General features: G+C 30.9%; 1 protein-coding gene across 1 annotated transcript; it reads right to left on the bottom strand.

The window, feature by feature from the left end:
* Nucleotides 1–2,465: 2,465 nt before the first annotated feature.
* LOC113760034 (annexin-like protein RJ4) lies at nt 2,466–6,733 on the bottom strand. Its single transcript, XM_027302612.1, has 6 exons — nt 6,661–6,733; nt 6,031–6,176; nt 5,063–5,284; nt 3,973–4,185; nt 3,787–3,876; nt 2,466–2,666 (listed from the first exon to the last, which is right to left on the bottom strand). Exons 1-6 carry the CDS (start codon nt 6,731–6,733, stop codon nt 2,466–2,468), a joined length of 945 nt encoding a protein of 314 aa, XP_027158413.1.
* Between the last annotated feature and the right edge of the window lie 13,249 nt (nt 6,734–19,982).

Below are 19,982 nucleotides of genomic sequence, written 5' to 3'. Positions count from 1 at the left end.
AAATGCGGGCTCAGGCTGCGTTTTCTACCCTCGTTTTAGTGGATTTCGATTGTAACTTGCTCTGCAACTTGTGCTCTTTTCACACAAGCTTTTTGACCAATTTACCTGCAAGATATCCAGTTGGAATTGAGCAAGCAAGTATAGAGAATTCAAGAAGCATCTTTTGGTGATTCCAAGGAGCAATTTACATCAACTTTAACAACTCACCATGAACTTGAATTCCTCTATAAATAAAGGCTTTGGAAAAGATTTTCACAACTTTGGAAGGCTAGAGAAACTTACAAAAGATGTAGTCTTTACTAGAATTTCCTTAGTTCATTAGTTAGAGTAGAATAGTTTAGGTAGTTATGTGTGTTATCCATTCTTGTATATTGGCTAGATTAGGATGAAGAAGGAGGGGTTGAAGCTCAAGTGACAAGGGTTATCTCTTCTCCAACTCTTTATCTTTTGTATTGGATTCTTAAATATGGTTAATATGTAAGTTTTGGATTTGTGTTTTTATATGTTTTGCTAAAGTTTATGTCTAGAGTTATGAATGAACTTTCTATATTTTGTTAGTGATGTTTACTTGGTTATTTAATGATATTCTTTTGAGCAAGTTATTTATCACTTTTGCTTTTCTAATCATGATTAACCGGCCATTAATTGTGATAATTTTAAGGTGTTAAATTTGCAATGAGAATTAGAATTTAACACTAATTCAAAAAAGTGATAAACCTAGGGAGTACACTCACGAAAGTAGAGGTGCACCTTTGTGGCTTTAGTGACTTGTTTCATGTAATTTCATAGAAAAAATGAACTTGTAGTCAGTTTCATAACCACGAAAGTAGATATGAATTAACTATAGGTATAGTTGATACACTGGCAAGCGGGTATCACGTATATTAGGAAATTACGCCATAATTAACCAAGATAATAGCATTCACTTAACCGATAACCTCATTTGCAAGAGTAGTAAGGAATTCCATATCTCTAGGAGCTTTCTAGTGTTATTTTCATTAATTTTATGTTTATGGTAGTCTAGATAATAAAGGATTTCGAAAAACACCGGTAATTATCACTCTTCCCTGTGGGATCGACCCTTAATACCTTATACTCGCTCGCTATTCGTATACTTGCAAAAAATCGCGTGTAGGGTATTTAAGATGTTATAAATGTAAAATTTGACTATAGATGAGCTAATTGTATATGTATACCCCGCGCACGTCACCTACCACGGTGGATAACAAACACGACATCAGGCATCGGTTCGTCAATTGCCAAAAACTGATATGAACACTTTTATCCTAATTTTTTTTTTTAACCAAGGCCATGTTAGGCCGACTTCATTCAATGTCTTGACTTTAGACATCTCTTGTACTTGAATGTTCTGGTTATATTTGTTATTGATTTAAATACTTAATGATTGTAATTTTGTTATCACCAATTGCATGATTAAATAATTTTCATTGAGATTGAGAAGAGACAGAAATAATTAGAAATAATGACATTAAGAACACAAGATAAAACTCGCTAGAGATAGAATCTAGTTTATTTGTGTGGCTGTTAAAAATTGGAAGATCTACACTAGTCTCATTCTAAATTAGGAACTTTGTAGACTTAATGTTTCTTGAATTAATTAATCTAGTATAAAGATATAGTACATTTTGAGTTTGAGATAAACGCGCTATGCCTAGAGATAAGGTAATTTATGCAATACGAGCTTTTGCCACGAAGTTTTTAACAATTCAATTCTTCTACAAGGATTAAAAGATCGTGTATTGTGTAATTTGATTTCCATTTGTCTTGGTTGCATTCATATTATTGGATTTTATTCTCTTTGTTTACTTGAGATTTATTTTATTTAAGTTATATTTAGCTTTTTAGAATACCTAAGTATAGAATAGGTTCAAATTAGGGATAGATAAATATTTGTTCTGGTATTTAGACAACCAATCCCTGTGAGAACGACGACAACTTGTCCTATATTATTTGTTCGACCTTTGGTCAGGGTAATTTTTGCGAAATATTAGAATCCTTGTTGGAAAATCTAAGCCCAAACGCACTTTTGACGCGCATCTCAATCACTAGCCATCAGTAAAGTCGATTTCCGTCTATTTTTTCAGTTTACGAAGCCTCAAGGAGTTAAGTGGCTAAGTTTAAACAATAAAAGAATTATTATGAAGGAATCCTAAATCACAATGGGACATAAATTGTAAAAATGTTATTCTATTGACGCATCAATTCAATCACTTACCACCAATTGAACCAATAATTCATCTACCGAGTCCATTGACAAGGTTCCTACCTTAATTAACTATAGTTTGAAGCCATTTAGAGAAGCAATCAAAAGTCTCCAATCTTAATATATTCAAACGGAAAATAGAAGAAGTCATTAATTAAAACAAAGATCCATAACAATTTTCAGTAACTCCATCCACACTCAAAAGTTTAAAAGCCAATATGCTAAAAATAGGGTTCTATTTCTAATCCTTCCCCAACAAAGCCAAAAGGAAAGCTTTGTAATGGCTGGAGGTTTCATTGGAAATTGCATGATCAAGAGCCACGCTGTTACGCTTATAATAAATGTCCTTGATATCATTCAAGTCTTTTTCAGCCCTTGTAACAATAACTCGGGTGATTGCATCCTCATCAGTCCCCGGCTTGTTTAGCGCAATACGGAGTACCTATAGAGCACAAAATTGAGCTATTATGCCTAAGAAACTAAATTTGTAGAATCCTTGCATAAAGATATTTGTTTCTTGTAACACTATATATATAAGAAAAAAGAAGCAAGAAGGAAAGAATATGGCTAATGATAATTCTTTCTCCTTTTATAGATTGATGATCATGAATCCTTTATAGATTGATAATAATGAATGACTTAAATGTTTACATTTGCCATTAATTTTCGTCAAATTTGAGAACATAACAAACAAATTTAGATACTTTTGCTATTAAATTAAGTCCTAAGTCAATATGTCCATAACAAAATAATTAGATTAAAGTCATATTTTATTTTAGATACTTTCGCTATTAAATTAAGTCCTAAGTCAATATGTCCATAACAAAATAATTAGATTAAAATCATATTTTATTTTACTGATCACTGATAAACAAAATTTACAATCTAGAAAACGTTTATTGTCACCTAGTCATATTTCCAAAGAGGTCCAAGGAAAATATTATTTTTTTTTAAATCCAGATTCTCCTTTCGTTAATTAGCCCAATTACTATTTCTTTTGAGAGAGCCCCAGCATACTCAAATGGGGGAAAATGATGTAACTGTCTCACAATTTATTTTGTTAAATGAGTTTGACAACGAATTTAATTCTTTTTCACAGCCCATTCCTTCTTGGGCCCATCACCTCTAAAGAAGAAAACAAATCTATTGATTTCACCTAAATAAAAAAAAAAGAAAAGAAATTCTACTTATCCTCGGACACTGAGGATTAACCAACAAAACTTCATCTCACTTACTCAATTTGTGTGTCGTTCATGGAGAAATATGATCACATTAATTCACATATAACTCTTTAGATTTTCAATTAATTTTTTTGAGTGAAATTAGTATTCAAAATATCACATTCTAAGACCCTAGACTCATAAATCCCAGAATTTCATTTTCCCAAGATTTTAATTCTTGTCATCACATTAATTTAACGTTTTGAATACTCGTTTGCAAAACAAATCCAAATGTCCTCCCATTTCCCCTTTGTTTTTTTTATCTAAGCTCCAGAGTGAATCTCTATTGGTTGATATTATATGGTATGCAACTAGTTCAGGATTCTAAATTTAAAATATCACCTTCTCATAGTGCTTCTGCGGATTATTAATGGATCGAATGGCTGTAAGCAACGCAGCTAAGTAGTCATTAGCTGGATCATCCTTCAAATGCTGCAATTATTCACAAAACAAATAATGACAATCATTCTTCTTAATCTACATAATTCATTAGACAAGTTCAAAAGGCTAAAGGGCTATTCACTTCACCTTGGTGATTGCAGTGCCATGGCTATCCTTGTAGTGGTTTAGAGCTGCCACAATCTGAGCATTGCTTCTGGTAGTTATGATTCTAATGACTTCTTCATGATTCAGAGCCTTATCTTTGACCAAATCTTGAAGCTTATCAGCCTCGGACTTCGCTAATTTCACGTCCATCTCACCACCAGCATACTTGTATGGACTTGCCAAACCAACCAAAAGCTGTAACAAACACCAAGACAACCCCAAAAAAGCATCAAACGCAAATTCAATTGCCATATACAGGTAGTAAAACTCATTTGCCGCAAGCCCTTTCGCTTTGATTACCTCATTAGCTTGGACCAATTAGCCTACGAGCAATGTTGGATTAACAAATGGATTAGTCTTTTCTTCAGTTCTGTAGTTGTTGCATGCGTCCTCATTACTTTGCATCGTAGAATTTTAACGTGTTTTAAGTATGAGAAAGATTAATCCTCAATTGACGCCTAATATTTGGAAAACGATATCATAGAAGAAGTGTCTATGTAAGACTACCAATTCAGATGAATAAGCTTTGTCTTGATATGAATTTAAGTCTTTTAAAAAGATATAATTTCATGCAATGGTCGAGTCATGACCTGTAGTTACTGGATTTAATGACCACTATTATCATCTATGTATATCTTAAATTTAGATTGAGATATAAGAAGCCAAAATAGAAAGTAGATTATAGCATTTTTGTTGTCTAAAGCAAATTATGTGTTAAACTTACTACATCTAAATTCTAGGTTTTTGAGACTTTCCCACCTTCAAATGCCTTTTGCACACTTACCGAAGAGTTGGTAGAAAAAATTTTTAGGGAAGCATAGCAAAAAGGGAAGGAGAATTACAAAAATTTAAGAGGCAAATTCATAAAATTAGAAATTTAGCAAGTCTAATTTGAAAATTATTCAATCTTGAGGGATGGCAATTGTCCACCCTCATCCTAGATTAAGAACTGAACGTGGATCCAAACTTCGAATATCAAACTTTTACTAATAACAATTTAAGGCTGAATAGTCCAAACAAGACTTTTGATAGGAATTTAAGATTAATTTAGGTTGAAAATTAACTGACAAACCTTGCGCAAATCACCAGTGGTATGTTGAGCTATGTCTTCTTCCAATGAATGCTTGAAGCGGTGCTGATAAGCACGCTTTACAGCCAAGAACTCCTCAGGGTTGTAAATGGTAGAAAATTCAACAATAACTCGGTAATCAGGAGACGGTTTATGCTTAATTGCCACATTTAGCAAGACTGCATCCCTCTCCTCTGGATCCAATATCCATCGATAGATAACTTTCTACATTAAATTCGACCATATGATGATTATTGATTTTTTTTTTTTTTTTGAAAAGACAAAAAAAGAAAATGCCGACCATCGGAAGATTCCGTGGTGATATTGCATTACAAGTTTTTGCACCAAGGCCTAATTTAGGCCTCGGCTCAAGCTCACAATTAATCCATAATTGTATACATGATATGCATATAATATTATTTTATTTTATCATTATATATGAATTATAAATTATGTACGTTATAATATATTAATTATTAAATAATATACATCATTATGAATTAAAAAACAAGTACTTTTGTACTTGATTAGTCGGGTCGGGCTCTAATATAATTTAGTTTTATTGAACTCAAGCTCAGTTCATAACTTAATCAGGCATTATTTCAAGGCTCGAACTCATCCCAAGTCCCAACCCAATAATATAAAAGCTAGGCCCTAATTGTTTCGGGCCAATTAGGCTACGTTCGGACTTGCCCGGCTCAGTCCTACCTTTGACCCTCTAATCTAGACCAACAAAAAGTCTGAAGCTATAGAGTGGGCCAATGGTCTTATCATCTTATACCCTGGTAAAACTATTTTCTATTGAGGGTCCCGGATTAATCCTTTTTTTTTTTTTGGCAAGAGGAAATCATCAAAAAGAATTGGGAAACATAATTTTAAAAAATGATAAAGAAATCAAATGGTCACCAACCGAAAAAGAATAAATAAATAAATGAATAAAAGAAGGGTGGTAGATTAGTTGAAATCAGAACCTCAAAGTCGCCGGACAGTTCCGATTCAAGACGCTTGACAAGATCTTCAGCATACATATCCTCGTATGCTTTTCTGATCAACTTCCTCTGAACAGCATTCCGGTGGCCCAGTATTGATATTATTGCCTTCTCATTTGTTCCCCATCCTAAAGAATTTTGCCAAAAAAAAAACACATATTTATTTAAAAGGTCTTTTTTATAATATAGAAGAAGGAATCGCAAAAGCTACAGCTATGAAATAATTATTTTAAAACCTACTTTTAACCAAAAAGCGAGAAGACAATGTATTTTAATCAAGTAAGAAAATTTTTCAATGGACTGAAAAATGGTCCTTGATTTCATTAAGAACTTATATAAGTTAAGAAAAAAATTGGCTTTTAATTCAATTTTCAAGATCTGAAAAAATCACTACATATATTAGACATTTGAAAAGGCAAAAATTACTACTAAATAATTTCATTAAGTCAAATAAGAAAATATTCAACACAAGAAAAAATGGTACTTGATTTCATTAAGAACTTATACTATAAGTTAAGAAAAGAAATTTGGATATTTCACTGTCTTGAAAAAAAAAACACATAATTTAAAGATTAAAGAAAAAAAGTTACTGGTCAATTTTCTCATGGTTACCTTGAAAAGCCTTCTTAAGAGCTTCAGCATCTGCAACAGGAGAAGGGTGCTCCGGGAAAATGAGGGTTGCCATAGTTGCAAAAGTCTGGTGTGTGTCTGTGTGTGAAAAAGATTGTCGTGTTGCTCTATTGCAATGAGCCTGAATTTATAGAAGTAATGCGTTACAATCCACAAACATTAAACGTTGAAAGTAACGCCAATTGGCACATCAGTTAATTAATTTAATAGTAATTAAAGGGTTGCCAGAAAGCATGTATCTACCTGATTTTGTACTTTAATGAGACTAATTGAAACGTTTTTGGTTAACCTCTCTGGCTACGTGGAATCAGACAGGCAAGGGTTGGAAATTGATTTTTGACTTAGTGGTGTCTGTTTACCTAATAACAATAATATAAAACTACTTTAAGAAAAATAGAAAAAAATTGATAAATTGCTTTCTTTTAAGATATGAGAAGACTACAATTACACCACAATGGTGAAACCATGTGTTATAACTTAACAACATTGCAAATTGCCCCACAGATGATGGGATGCGTATTTACATATATATATATATATATATAAGTAAAAGGAAAATGTTATTTGTATTTGTATTTTTGTTAATCACATTTTTACTACAGTTTTAATTATATTGTTTTCATTTGTTAGAATATATAATAAAATAAGTGGTGAGAGTGTAAATAACAAAAATGGAGTGCAAATAACATTTTTCTATAAGTAGATTGTGCTTAGTCATATGGTAAGATTTGAGATTGGATCTCTAACGGATGCAATATATACACACACACATATATATATATATATAAAGAAAAATGTTTCTCTATGCGATATATAATTGGAGATTTTCTCAAGATTTCTGAAACGTTTATTACCTTCCCCCCAAATCTTAGATATGGATCAAACCTTAAAATAATTTCCGATTATGTTGATCTTTAGTAAAATGATCTATTCATCAAGAAAAGGCTAATAATATGCTCGGATCATATTTTTAAAATTTGAGATTTGACATATCGTAAATGGACAAATAGGAAAAAATTGAGAGGACCCAAATCTGTTGAAAGAGTCTCTTTGCTGAAAGTTTGCCAGTTGTCTAACATGCAAGATCACTATGATACATACCATGACACGTATTATAAGCAGATATTTTGTTTATTTTTGTTTGTCTCATAACCGTGCTAAAGAAATTGTTTTAAAATCCAAAGATAAGGTACATCATTTTTCTCTCGTGGGATTTCATTTGACTATATGGGAAATTATTTGAAATATTGTTTGAAATAGTTACTGTAACACTATTTGAAATATGATATATGTGAGATAAAAAGATAATTAGAAAGATAAAAAAGTTGATTTGAAATTATGTTTATGTTACAAGTAAAATACTATTTAAAATAATTTTTCTATCCAAACATAGATAATAATTTTGATTTCCCCCTCTTTCCCTTTTATTTCATTTTTCTTCAAAAGTGGTGCATGCAAACATAAACTCTTTTCCTAAATATAGGGATATTACCTAGTGCGAGGTACTTTTCCTAAATATTTCACTTTCATCAGATTTTTACAAATTCTAGAACCAATGGTAATAGGACGTATTGTCTATTCGTGGTTGCTTACGTATGTTATCCTTGCTTTTCAAACGGGTTTGTCTAATAAATGTTTCAAATTCATTAACTAAAAAAAAGCGATGATATAACTGAAATTAGTTAAATTTGTGAGCATTGCGTGTATAAGTACTAACTAGTTTTTTTTTTTTTTCAAAATTATCTTTTGCCTGATCAAATATAATCTTGAAGCACGCATTAAAGATTTTTTTTTTTAATGTTATCTTTTGATTGACTATTGAAACCTTTTAAGATTCACTTTTCCTAACACCTTTAGAAAATAGAAAGGTGATAATTTAAAAAACCTCCCTTGATGTTTATCATTTAGAACCACTAAACTTCTAAAAATTTAACTGACTTCCCCTAATTCGATTTTCTTGTAATGTGTTCAACCCCTAGAAGAAAAATTAAGCTTACAAATCCATTTAGGCAGAGAGAATATATTTTCAATTCAAAAATTGCCTTTTTGTTGTATTATGAAGTTGATAATTCATTAACAAAATCAATATTATGATGATTAAAAGGTTAAAAACCAAGAAAAAATTATGTAGGGATTGTAAATGTAATGCAACGAAATTTAGCAACAATAACTATCAAGCACATTATTGTAGCGATAGTAATAGATACTTATGCTGTCGGATAATGGTAGTTGGTTGGGTAAAAGAATTGAAATATTTATTAGTGGATTTTGAAAGTACAAAATTGCATGGGTAAAAGAATTGAAATATTTCCTAGCGGGAAAAAAAAATTTCCTAGCGGAATTTAAAAGTACAAAATTGAACAAGTATGGCCTATTCAAATTTAACAGGGAAGTCATAAGAATCACCAACATCTTGCTAAAATTAGAGATCAAATCTATGTCTCTACTTACAAGGACAAAAAACAAAAAAATACATAAAAATGAGAAAAAATTTTCTTGAGCAAAAAAAGAAAACCGAAGAGAAAACAAACTCTATTTGTGCTAAAGAAAATACAAAGTTCTTCTGGTAATGTGATGCCAATCATATACATGTGTGTAACACACACATGTGTGTGTATATATATATATATATAAAACAGTTATTATCACTTTATCCCTTTAAATTGTAGTGATACAATCTCTTTACTCCCTAACATTATTTTCTAGATGTTTTACCTCATCGTTAATCTAACTAGTATGTTCAAAAAAAATTTAGTGGATTTACCCTTATTTATATATCATTAAAAGTAAAACATTGGAATGGTTATACTTCCTTTTTATTTCACTCTAAGAGTTCCAAAAACATAAAAAATAAAAGGATTTTCTCAAAATATTTTTCACACTTATTAATACTAGGAAAAGAAAAAAAGATAGGAAAGAAGTAGATAGAAAATTAGATTTTGCAAAGAAAGAAAATAAGGAAGAATCTAATATTGTCGTATTATTTTAACTCATTAGGATTAGAATTAGAATTGGGTGGTAAACAGAAAAGTAAAATAATTTTAAAATAATAAAAATATTGAATTCTTTCTTATTTATATTTTTTAAAAAAAAGAACTGAGCTCTCTCTCACCCCTTCCCTCCCCTCCCCCCCAACCATCTTTCTATTTTTTCTCAGTATTAATAAGATTGTCAAGAAGAAAGAGATTAATATTTTAACCTTTTTCTTAATACTAAAAAGGAAAAGAGCCACTCTAGATTTTGCATTATTTTTGTTATACAAAGAGGATGGCACTTTCTTCTAAAGTTTTTTTAACTTGCTAAATTGGTTTAAAAAACAACTTTAGGGGTAAATTGATAATAAGGTTATAGTTTATGAGGGTAAAGTGATAATAATTTTAAGGGCTAAATATGTTTTTACACTAGAATTAACAAACTCTATTAAGTTTGACCATTAGTCTTGGAGAAAAAGTAACCAAAAAATAATGTTACCGGGGAAATTGATACTAGCATAAAATATTAAATGGGTAAACACTATATATAATAAAATGCTGTTCAGTTACAGTTTTGGTAGGTTTGAGTTGAAGGAATGGCATCAGATAGGGTAAAACCGGTACCCTAAGGTATTCGATCCGATGGTTGATCCGATTAGACAATCAATGTGTATGTATGTGTTGAAGAATTAATGCCTCTACAAAATCTACTTATTCTATTTAGTTTATATTGAGTTGGTACATATGTTTCTGTTGTAAACTATTATTTATCATGTTTTATGTATAACTCTGTTGGAAAATGCTAGATAGTTGTTTGAATATTTTTTTTTTCGAAGACCGTTAGTTTACTCTTCATAAAATGTTGAATTTCTCTATAGCTCTACCCAAGTTTAAAAATTCAACATAGTGTATTGATTTAACATAATGTTTTTTTTTTTTTTTTTTTTTTTTTTTTAGGTGTGTCCCGCAGGGAGTGGACCCCGCAGACTATTCACCACCCTCAACAACTTGCTGGCAGCAAGGTTCGAACCAGGGACCTGAAGCCCCATCTTCAGCACCCTCAACCACCAGACCAAGCCCCTGAGGGCATTTAACATAATGTTTATTGATTTTGATTTGATATAAACTAATTCTCGTTTCTTGAATTATTTAGTTAGCAGGTAAAGGGTACACAATGAGAAATCCAAACTTAAAATGGGAGGGTTTGGTAAGGAAACTTAAAATTCGCAGGGTTACCCGATAGGATTTAGCAAAAAATTTAGACATGCGGGTTAATATTTAGTAAGAGGGATTTTTTCATATACCTATCTGCTCCATCCCTACTAAGTTGGCCATCCTAATTTTTTGACAAGTGCACACCCTATATTTCTGCCGTATGTACATATTGTCTTTATTTATTTGATTAGGCTTGAATTATTTTATTTTTGTTAACACCCAAATTTTTTCACGTTTTAAGTTGTAGTATTTTTGTTAAAAATAATCAATCACCTGTTTTAATATCCTTAATTTTCTTTCTTACTCTGTTTAATTTCCGCAATTTGTTAGTCCTTATTGTTATTACATAATGTTTTTTGCCATACGTACCTAATCTCTCTCTTTTATGTGGTCACATTTCACACTATTTAACTGGTCAGTTTTTAGGTATTTTATATTTGTTAACAAGAGTCAATCATACTTTTTTAAACATCCAATTATTTTTTAACAATTTAATTGGTCACATTTTAGGTGTAGTATTTGAACCTACTTTTTTTTGAAGTCAATCAATGCCTAAAAAGAATAAAGTACCACTAATGTTTCCTTTTTTTTGCATGTACAATTAGGTTTTATCATGTACGTTACTTACAAAATTTAGGAACAGTGAATCTTTGATGTTATTCAATCTCTTATAATTTTATTACATTACTCAAACGGTATTGGTGTCCATGTATATATATCTTTCTTCCCCCCATTACAATTTTGCTTTTTTCAATACCAATCACTACTAGTAATCTTTCTTCCCCATTTATAACTCTACTTTTTTTTTCAATATCAATCACTACTACACGTACAGGTATGTTCTTCTATTTAATTGTTTTTACACAAAAATTTGACAAGTTTAATTTTGCAGTTTGTTAGTAGTGTTTTTGTGTGTTAAATTAGCACTAATTCCTTTTTTGTTTTCTCATTTTCAAGGAGCATATTTGTAGACCACTAGATCACCCCAATAATTAGGGGAGAACTCTTAAAGTTTTTCGCACTTAGGGCTGCAAATGAGTCAAGTCGAGTCAAACTTTGGCTTAATTGAGTCGAGTCTCGACTTAATTTTATCAAACTCGAACTCGACGAGCTCTCAATATAAAGCTCGAACTCGAGCTTGAAAAAGTAGAAATTAATTATTTTATTTTTTAAAAAATGAATAAATTAATAATTTTTCTTAACAAATAATAAAATATTATGGATATATATGTAATTTTACTATAAAAATAATAAATAAATAAACATATATATATATATATAATCGAGCTAACTTGCAAACTAACGAATTGAGTATTTTTTAATTTGAATTTGACTTGGTCAGCTTGAGGTCGACTCGAATTCAATGTTAACCGAACTCGAGTCGAGTTTTAATTCGGACTACTCGCAAGCGGTTCAACTTGTGTGCAGCCTTATTCACACTACTAGATTTAGAATTTAAATCATGTGCCTAGCAATTGAGGGTTAGAAGGGTGTGCGGTATTCACAGACTTTTTTGAATATCCACTTTTCAAGCTTTAGTGTTATTTTCCACACTAATTTCTTCTTCTTACTCCACTCCTTTTTATTTTATATGAATTGTTTGTAGGTATATACTCACTATGAATTGTTTATGAGTCTATATTCACGATTACATCTTGCGTTAAGCTCTTATTATGAATTGTTTATAGGTATATACTCGCCATGAATTGTTATGAATTGCATGAAAATCATCGGGATTGAAGAACTTTTTTATACGTAAATATGAAGCATCAAATCTATTAATAGTGGGAAAAGGATTGGGTTCAATGGTAAAGTGGGAAAGGTTGTAAGTAAAAGATCTTGGTTCAAGTTCTTTCATTTACAAAAAAAGAAAAAAAATCTATTAATAGGGTATTTTTTTACATATAATAAAATTTATGATTTTCAAATTTATGAAATCTTTTAATCTATCCCGTTCAAGAAATGGGTTAAAAACTAGTGAAATGATAAAGGTAAGCAACATGATCCAATGTGGCAGGTCAAAAGCTACATTTTAAACATACTGTCACTATAAATATTGTATTAAAAGTTTTATGCAGTTTCTTTAAAGACATTGCAAAAAGTTTTTGATCAAAATTTTGGCACTGTATTGCATCGATCTCTAGAGACAGATCTGTATATTTTCTTTTTATTCTTTTCCTTCTTAATACAATTAATACAAGAAAAGACTGAACAGGTACAATAGGAAACCATTTTGCGTGGCACTGTGGCATAACCTCTGTGAGCGGTAATATACTTAAGAATTGCATTGGACGTTGTGATATTAAGAATTATAAACATGCACGTGAAATTTAAATTTAAATTATTAAATTTTATCACTACATAAGTAACTAATTAACCCATAGAGATAACAATGTCTAAAATTTATGGAAAGGGAAAAAATAATTTGTTTGGATGGAGTATTATTTGAAATATTATTTGGAATAATTACTGTAATAATTTTTGTGATGTGATGTATGTGAGATGAAAAGGTGGTTGAAAATATAAAAAAGTGAGTTGGGAAATGTATTTATGATGCAAGCGAAATATTATTTGAAAAAATTTGATACCCAAACAAAGCCAATGGTTGAGAAGTATTTACAATTGTATTTGATGTATTTACAATTTGATAATATTTGGAATAAATATTATGTTTGATGTGAGAGATTAAACGAGTACTTTAAACATATTCAACTACGACCAATGGTTGAGAAGTATTTACAATTGTCAATAGTAAAGGTTTATAGTGTCTATAACTTTACTACTTGCTAAGACATAGATGTTCTTCCGAGTAATACATTTGTGGAAAGTATTCAATTCCATATTGCAGCACAAAGAACAAAAAGAAAAAAAAAAGATGGAACTAGAAGATATTGATAGTAAGACATATGGACTATGAGTGTGTTTGATAAAACTGAAATCTGTAATTTAAAATCTAAAATTTTTTAATTTATTAAATTATTGAATTGTTAAGTATTAAAATCATATCATTTAAGCATGTTTTGCATTAAGTGATAAGTAAATGACTTCTCACTTATCTTTTTGAGTTAGTTTTGTTTCAACAATTTAGAATCACTTAATTAATTAAAATATTCTATTTTTTGCATTAAATGTTGAATTGAACAATCAAACATAGTCCATTAAAAAAAAAACACAAAGCCTATGTGTATGATCGTTACATGTCAGCATCTCGCTACTATGAACGATAGTTACGACGAAGAAATGTGGTATATTAATGGACATTTGTTGCCCGTGAATTGCTTGATTTCAAATACCAATATCATCCCCTAATATGAACTTCATTGGTTACAGCCTTACAGGCATACAATCGTCCGACAATTCTGACTTGTTACAAGAAGGGTTTACTTCTTATCATCTTCAATAATAGTACAAGAGAGAATTTATTGTTTAATTGATCTTAAGAATGATTAGTACAGTAAATAAATAATAAACCATGATACTAACAAAGCTAAAGCTCGATTTGACTAGGTATTTGTGAAACACTGCGTGAAAACCAAGGATTACGCAACCAAAAGAGAAATAATAGATTTGTAATTCCCAAAAGCAAACAGCCAAAGATTAACACGTATTTATCTTGTATGTGATGAGAAACAAAATCACCAGTCATGTGCATACATTCGTGGCAATCTTAATGGAACAGGGAGTTGGTTAATCAATGTAATATACTCATCCTTGGGCAAATAAACAAAGGTACTTGTAAAATTTGTTTAATATGGTAATTAATTTAATATAAGATAATACTAGGGGGAAGCCAAGTTAAGTGTTGGAGTTTTAACCTGTGTGATAAAATATTTATGCAAATAAGTTCATTAAAAAAGATAGTAAAATTAGAATTGAATGGTAATAGATTTAATTGAATCGGTTGAAGCGCATGAAATTATAGTAAATTGATCAAATCAACAAACTTATAAAGGAAAATAAATTTATAAGCAAAAGAAATAGGATTATAGTAGATAATCACATCATACCATTATAAATAATAACTATAGCAAAGACATCATTGCCTTTGTTACTATACCATTATAACACAATCATGGCCATATCGAATCAACAATTAACATGTAAATCATAATGTCAAATTTAAATCCTACTTTGATCATGAAATTGTAGTCTACAAATAATCTTTGCTCATAGTTTGACCCCCGATAGCCACAAACATCAAAATTTGGAAATATAGTGAGAAAATGTAGGAAGATTCCTATTAATGTTCATAGGTATGCATCATGTATTCCATAATGAAATTTCCATATCCATATGATAACTATTGAGAAAATATTGCAGTAGAAAACTCAGTTTCTATTGTATCAGCTAAGCATCCAAATTTGCAGAAAGAGAGAAAGCAAATGAGCATATCTGTCTAAACACGCACAACAAAATATCAAGGACAAGCACTTGAAACAACAATCTTCAATATAAAAAGCCTCTATTATTGTCAGGAAGTTGAAAAACACTGCAATTATACTTGTAACGGATTGAAAATATGAATCGGAACCAATCATCTTCAGCATTAACACCCTCTCTTATTATACCTATAAAAATTTCCCAGCAATTATAGAAGAAGATGAAGACCACTACAAATAGTCAAATACTTATAAGTGGTTTAAACAGCACTTGAAAATTTGATAATCATGTGAAATACAAACCAATTACACATGGGAGGACACACTAGTCAAACCGTACTCAATTACACAATACAATGTTGTACATTTGGGTTAATCACTTGTATTTATTTTTTTCTGCCTAAATTATCTCCAAAGATGGCAGATGAAAATTTTCCAACGTTCACCTACAAACTCCTTTTGTTTTATATGTATAGGATACTCTAATCCTTGGAATTTAATACTGCTAATTAATTTCTGACTTGTTGGATGGCTGACATAGATAATATAAGATAATATATAAAACATGTTTAAGTTAGTGGTTATGAATGCAATCAAAATAAGGTGTATTATAGTCAGTTTAATGTTGTCAAAAAATCAAGAAAAAAAATGTCATTGACAAAGAAAGGTGTCCCAGTCACATGCCTGTTATCTTAGTGTTGTTTACTAAGGAAGGCTAAGATGAATATATTCAGAATTAGTCCTACTTTCAGTTAGAAATAAGAAGAAAGTTACATAATATATTGTAATAAATTGTTTTTGAATAAATTGTTATCCTTTTCACCGCTCCTGCATATACATTAAACTCTTTGGCTGTCCATGATTTTTCTTTTAAGAAGCGGTATTGAATGTATGGTTTATGAGTTAAAAACTTTTACTGTATGACTTTGTGTTCACATACCAAAAATGCTTCGATACTTTTTAATTAGTTGAGCATTAAGACTACCGGGACATGAAAAAATTAATTAGTTTGTGCAATTTATGAAATTAAAAGCACATGACAGCTAATTGAACAGTAGAAATTTGAGTGCATTCAGTACCCCAAAAGATTACATGACACAAAAAAAAGGATAAAAAAAAGAGTTAATCTTATATGTAGAGACAGTGTATAAACTATATATTACGATTAGATATTACATATATACAAAATTTGAATTTCAAATTCAAATTTTGACTAAATATCATGCATCTAATGATAATAATGTATACATTGTATGTGTATAGAAAATTAGTTTAAAAAAATCTTACTTTGCAAAGTGTCACTATAGGAACAAATAATAAACTTAAATGTTCCAATAATAAGAAAAGGAATGTTTGAAGAATTCATTTACTACTGCTGGAATAAGAATATTGAGTGCCTAAACATAATTTTCTTCAAAAAAAAAAAAGAAAAAAAAGAGCTCAAAGCAATGGATCATTCGGACCGTAGCCAGACCTTCCCCACATGGTTTGTTCAACCCTAGCAATGACTAAAATCTCAACAGAGAGAGGGGGGGGGGTTGCCAAAGCTTAACCATTACCATCACTATTCTTACCAAATCCAGCCTCCCCAAATGAGGCCAAAAGTAACTGGTCTGGTGCCCGTGCTATTGGTTTTTGTGTAATTCAAAGCGATAGTTGTACATATTTAGATTTGTGACCTATAACTGTATTATAGTGTTGTATGGAAAGTATTTTATTCATTCACATTATTTTTTCCATAGTATGCTAATCGGACCAAATCACACGAAACTCAACAGCACCGGCCCGATTCCAAGAAAAAGGGTTAATCACATTTTATCCCCTTAAAGAATACCCAATTTCTCAGTTTATCCCCTGACCTTTAATTTTGCTCACTTAACCCCCTTTAGGACAAAATTGCCCTTGCATTATTTTGACTTTTCATTTACCTTGTTTTCCTTTCTTTTATTTCTTTTTCTCTTTCTTCTTTATTTAATTCTTCCTCTTTCCCACAAAAATCTTCACCTTAATGATTGAAATTAAAAAAGAGGAATTGCAGAGATCTATCTTCTCTCCTTAAATGATTAAAAAAATATTCAAATCACTTTCCTAAAATAAAATTTTTTTAGCCTTTCAATTCTTTTAATTTTGGATTTTTCTCTTTCCTTTCTAGTTTCTCATTTTATTCTCAAGAAAATATCATAAGATGAAATTGATTTCCTTTCTTTTATTTCTTTTTCTCTTTCTTCTCTCTTTCATCCTTCCCAATAGAAATTCCATTTCAACGAAAATTTTTGTTTTGAGTTTTTAATTGCATATTTTTGGGTGAAGGTTTAAAAGGTATCAAAAATTAATTTTGATTTTTTGTATGATGCCACGTGTCAAAAATTTCAATTGATGATTATTAATCAGGTCACAATTTCATTTTAAGATATTTTCTTGGGAATAAAATGAGAAACTAGAAAAGAAAGAGGAAAACCCAAAATACTACACATGGTTACACCTTGCAGAAATTCAACAGAGTTGTTTACCTATATTTTAAGAACTAAACCTAAATAGGCCCTTGAGCTTTAAAATGGTTACACCTCTACACTTCCCAATAATTTGTTGGACCAAAAAAAAAAAAAAAAAAAAAGGAAAGGGCAACGACAACTCTACTGTTGTATTAATTTGGGGTCAGAACAATTTTCTTTTCTCGTGTAAAAATTGGAGCATGTGTGAATCCGCCTCAAACAGCAAAACGGGACTTTGTCGGCCTGAGTTAGGGTTGTAATCGAACCGAGCAGCTTGGTCAAAAGTTTGACTCGAACTCGGTCAAACCGAGTTCGAGTCGAGCTCGAGCAGCTCGATAAGGCTATCGAGTCGAGCTCGAGCATCCAGAAGAGATGCTCGGAAGCTCGACGAGTCTTATCGAGCATATTAATTTTAATTATTTAATATATTATTATTAAAATTATATATATTATTTAATATATAAAAATTACCATTATACCCAAAAAATTGTCGAATTTACGAAATGTTTCAAATTATATAAAAATTTTAAAAGGGCAATAATGACTTTTCACTCAAAAATTATCAAGAAAATGAAATTTAATAATTCGAGCTCGATAGAGCTCGATAAGGCTCGAATGCTCGAATCGACTCGAGCCCACGAGTACTGAGAGCAAGTTTCGAGCTCGAGCTCGAGCTCCAATAATACTACTCGCTCGAGCTCGAGCTCGAGCTCGAGCACCCCTATCTCTATGTCGAGTCGAGCTCGAGTATGGCGATACTCGGGCTCGACTCGACTCGATTACAACCCTAGCCTGAGCTCTTCGGCCTCTTGCAGAACTACGAACCAAAGGTTTGTTTTTAGTCCATGGACTCTATGGAGGGCCTTGAAATTGTTATCTGATTGCGTAATAAGAAAATGACAAATGACAATGCCACAGTTACAATTTCAATGTCATTTTGCTGACAATTGTCAAAATCATCTTTCCGATTGACCATCTTAGTCTTGGATTTTTTTTTTAAAAGAAAAATAGCCTGTTATTATTATTATAAGAGATTCAAAGAACATAGAGAGGAACACCACCCCTAGCCTGCGTGACCGATTAGACAAAGTTATCCTCTATATCTACCCCTCTATATCTTAGTCTTGGATTAGAATTAACTTGGGAGGCTAATATTGAAAAATTAGTTTTGGCATTAACATTGATGTTGAGGTAATATGGAGTAGTGAAGTCAAAATACTGATGAAGAAAGGAGGGGAAGAAGGAAAAAAGAAAAAAAAAAAGAGGAAGGAAACATTCCGTTGTTTCACTAGTTAAAAGTGGAAAAATTGGAAGGAAACAAATATTCCATCTCCATCAGTTTTTCCGAGAATTTAAAAGATCAGTAAAAATTAAATTTCTTGACACATGAAAGATGACTTAATTAGATGTTATCTCCCTTCTATCTTCTGAACTTGGACATTGACTCAGCAACCAAAAAAAAAAAGATTAGCTCCATTTTCCTTTGTATTTTCCGCTTTTCATAAACTAGTTAAAAAGGACTTAACTTTGCCTGATGAGGCGCTTGAACCAGTAGTGCTGTATCAACTATTAAGACCAACAAATAACTTTATCAGGGAGCGACCAATCATAATTTGGTTATTACGGAAAAAAATTTCAGATTTTCTGTCACAAGAAAGAAATTCAGTTCAACTCCTATTAATATTTCGTCTATATAGAACATATTTCGAGCTAGTTAATTTTACATTGTTACCTTTCAACAGAATAAATGAATATATTGGCTTACTTATGTACTCATATTCAGGGGCTATCAATGAGAATCGGCTAATGTGTGAGGGCTCGAAAATTTATTTAGATATATGTCATACTTTATCTAGAAAATTGAATGTGTTATATTTGCATTATTATTGATTGATTTATGTGTTTAATTGCTTTTCTTATAATTTAAGTGTATAAGAGTACTTTGAATTATTATATGATCAACCTTAAGGAAGTTAATATTAGCTAGAATAAGAGTTAGTGGGGTAATAGTGTAATAGGGTAGAAATATAGGGCCCATATAGAATAAATCAATTGCCTTGTGCATGTAAGACAATACTTGGCACACACATTGACACTTGTTCCAAAATGACGTGACACTTATCCAACATGGGATGCAAAATTGACCAAGACAAAATTCATTCCTTCTTGTTTCTTTCCTTTAGCTTAACCAAGAGAGAGAGAGAGAAGAATTAACCAAAGTCTTCCTTTGTCTTACCTCCTATGTT

The sequence above is a fragment of the Coffea eugenioides genome, chromosome 2 (genome assembly GCF_003713205.1).
Source record: "Coffea eugenioides isolate CCC68of chromosome 2, Ceug_1.0, whole genome shotgun sequence".
In the NCBI taxonomy this organism is placed as follows: Eukaryota; Viridiplantae; Streptophyta; class Magnoliopsida; order Gentianales; family Rubiaceae; genus Coffea; species Coffea eugenioides.
This window is presented reverse-complemented; position numbering and strand designations above follow the sequence as displayed.

Coding starts and splice junctions, on each gene's coding strand:
- LOC113760034 (XM_027302612.1), bottom strand. CDS start 6,733: ATGGCAACCCTCATTTTCCCGGAGCACCCTTCTCCTGTTGCAGATGCT. Junction 5,285..6,030: donor AACTGTCCGGCGACTTTGAG/GTTCTGATTTCA, acceptor AATTTAATGTAG/AAAGTTATCTATCGATGGAT. Junction 2,667..3,786: donor CGCAGAAGCACTATGAGAAG/GTGATATTTTAA, acceptor TGTGCTCTATAG/GTACTCCGTATTGCGCTAAA.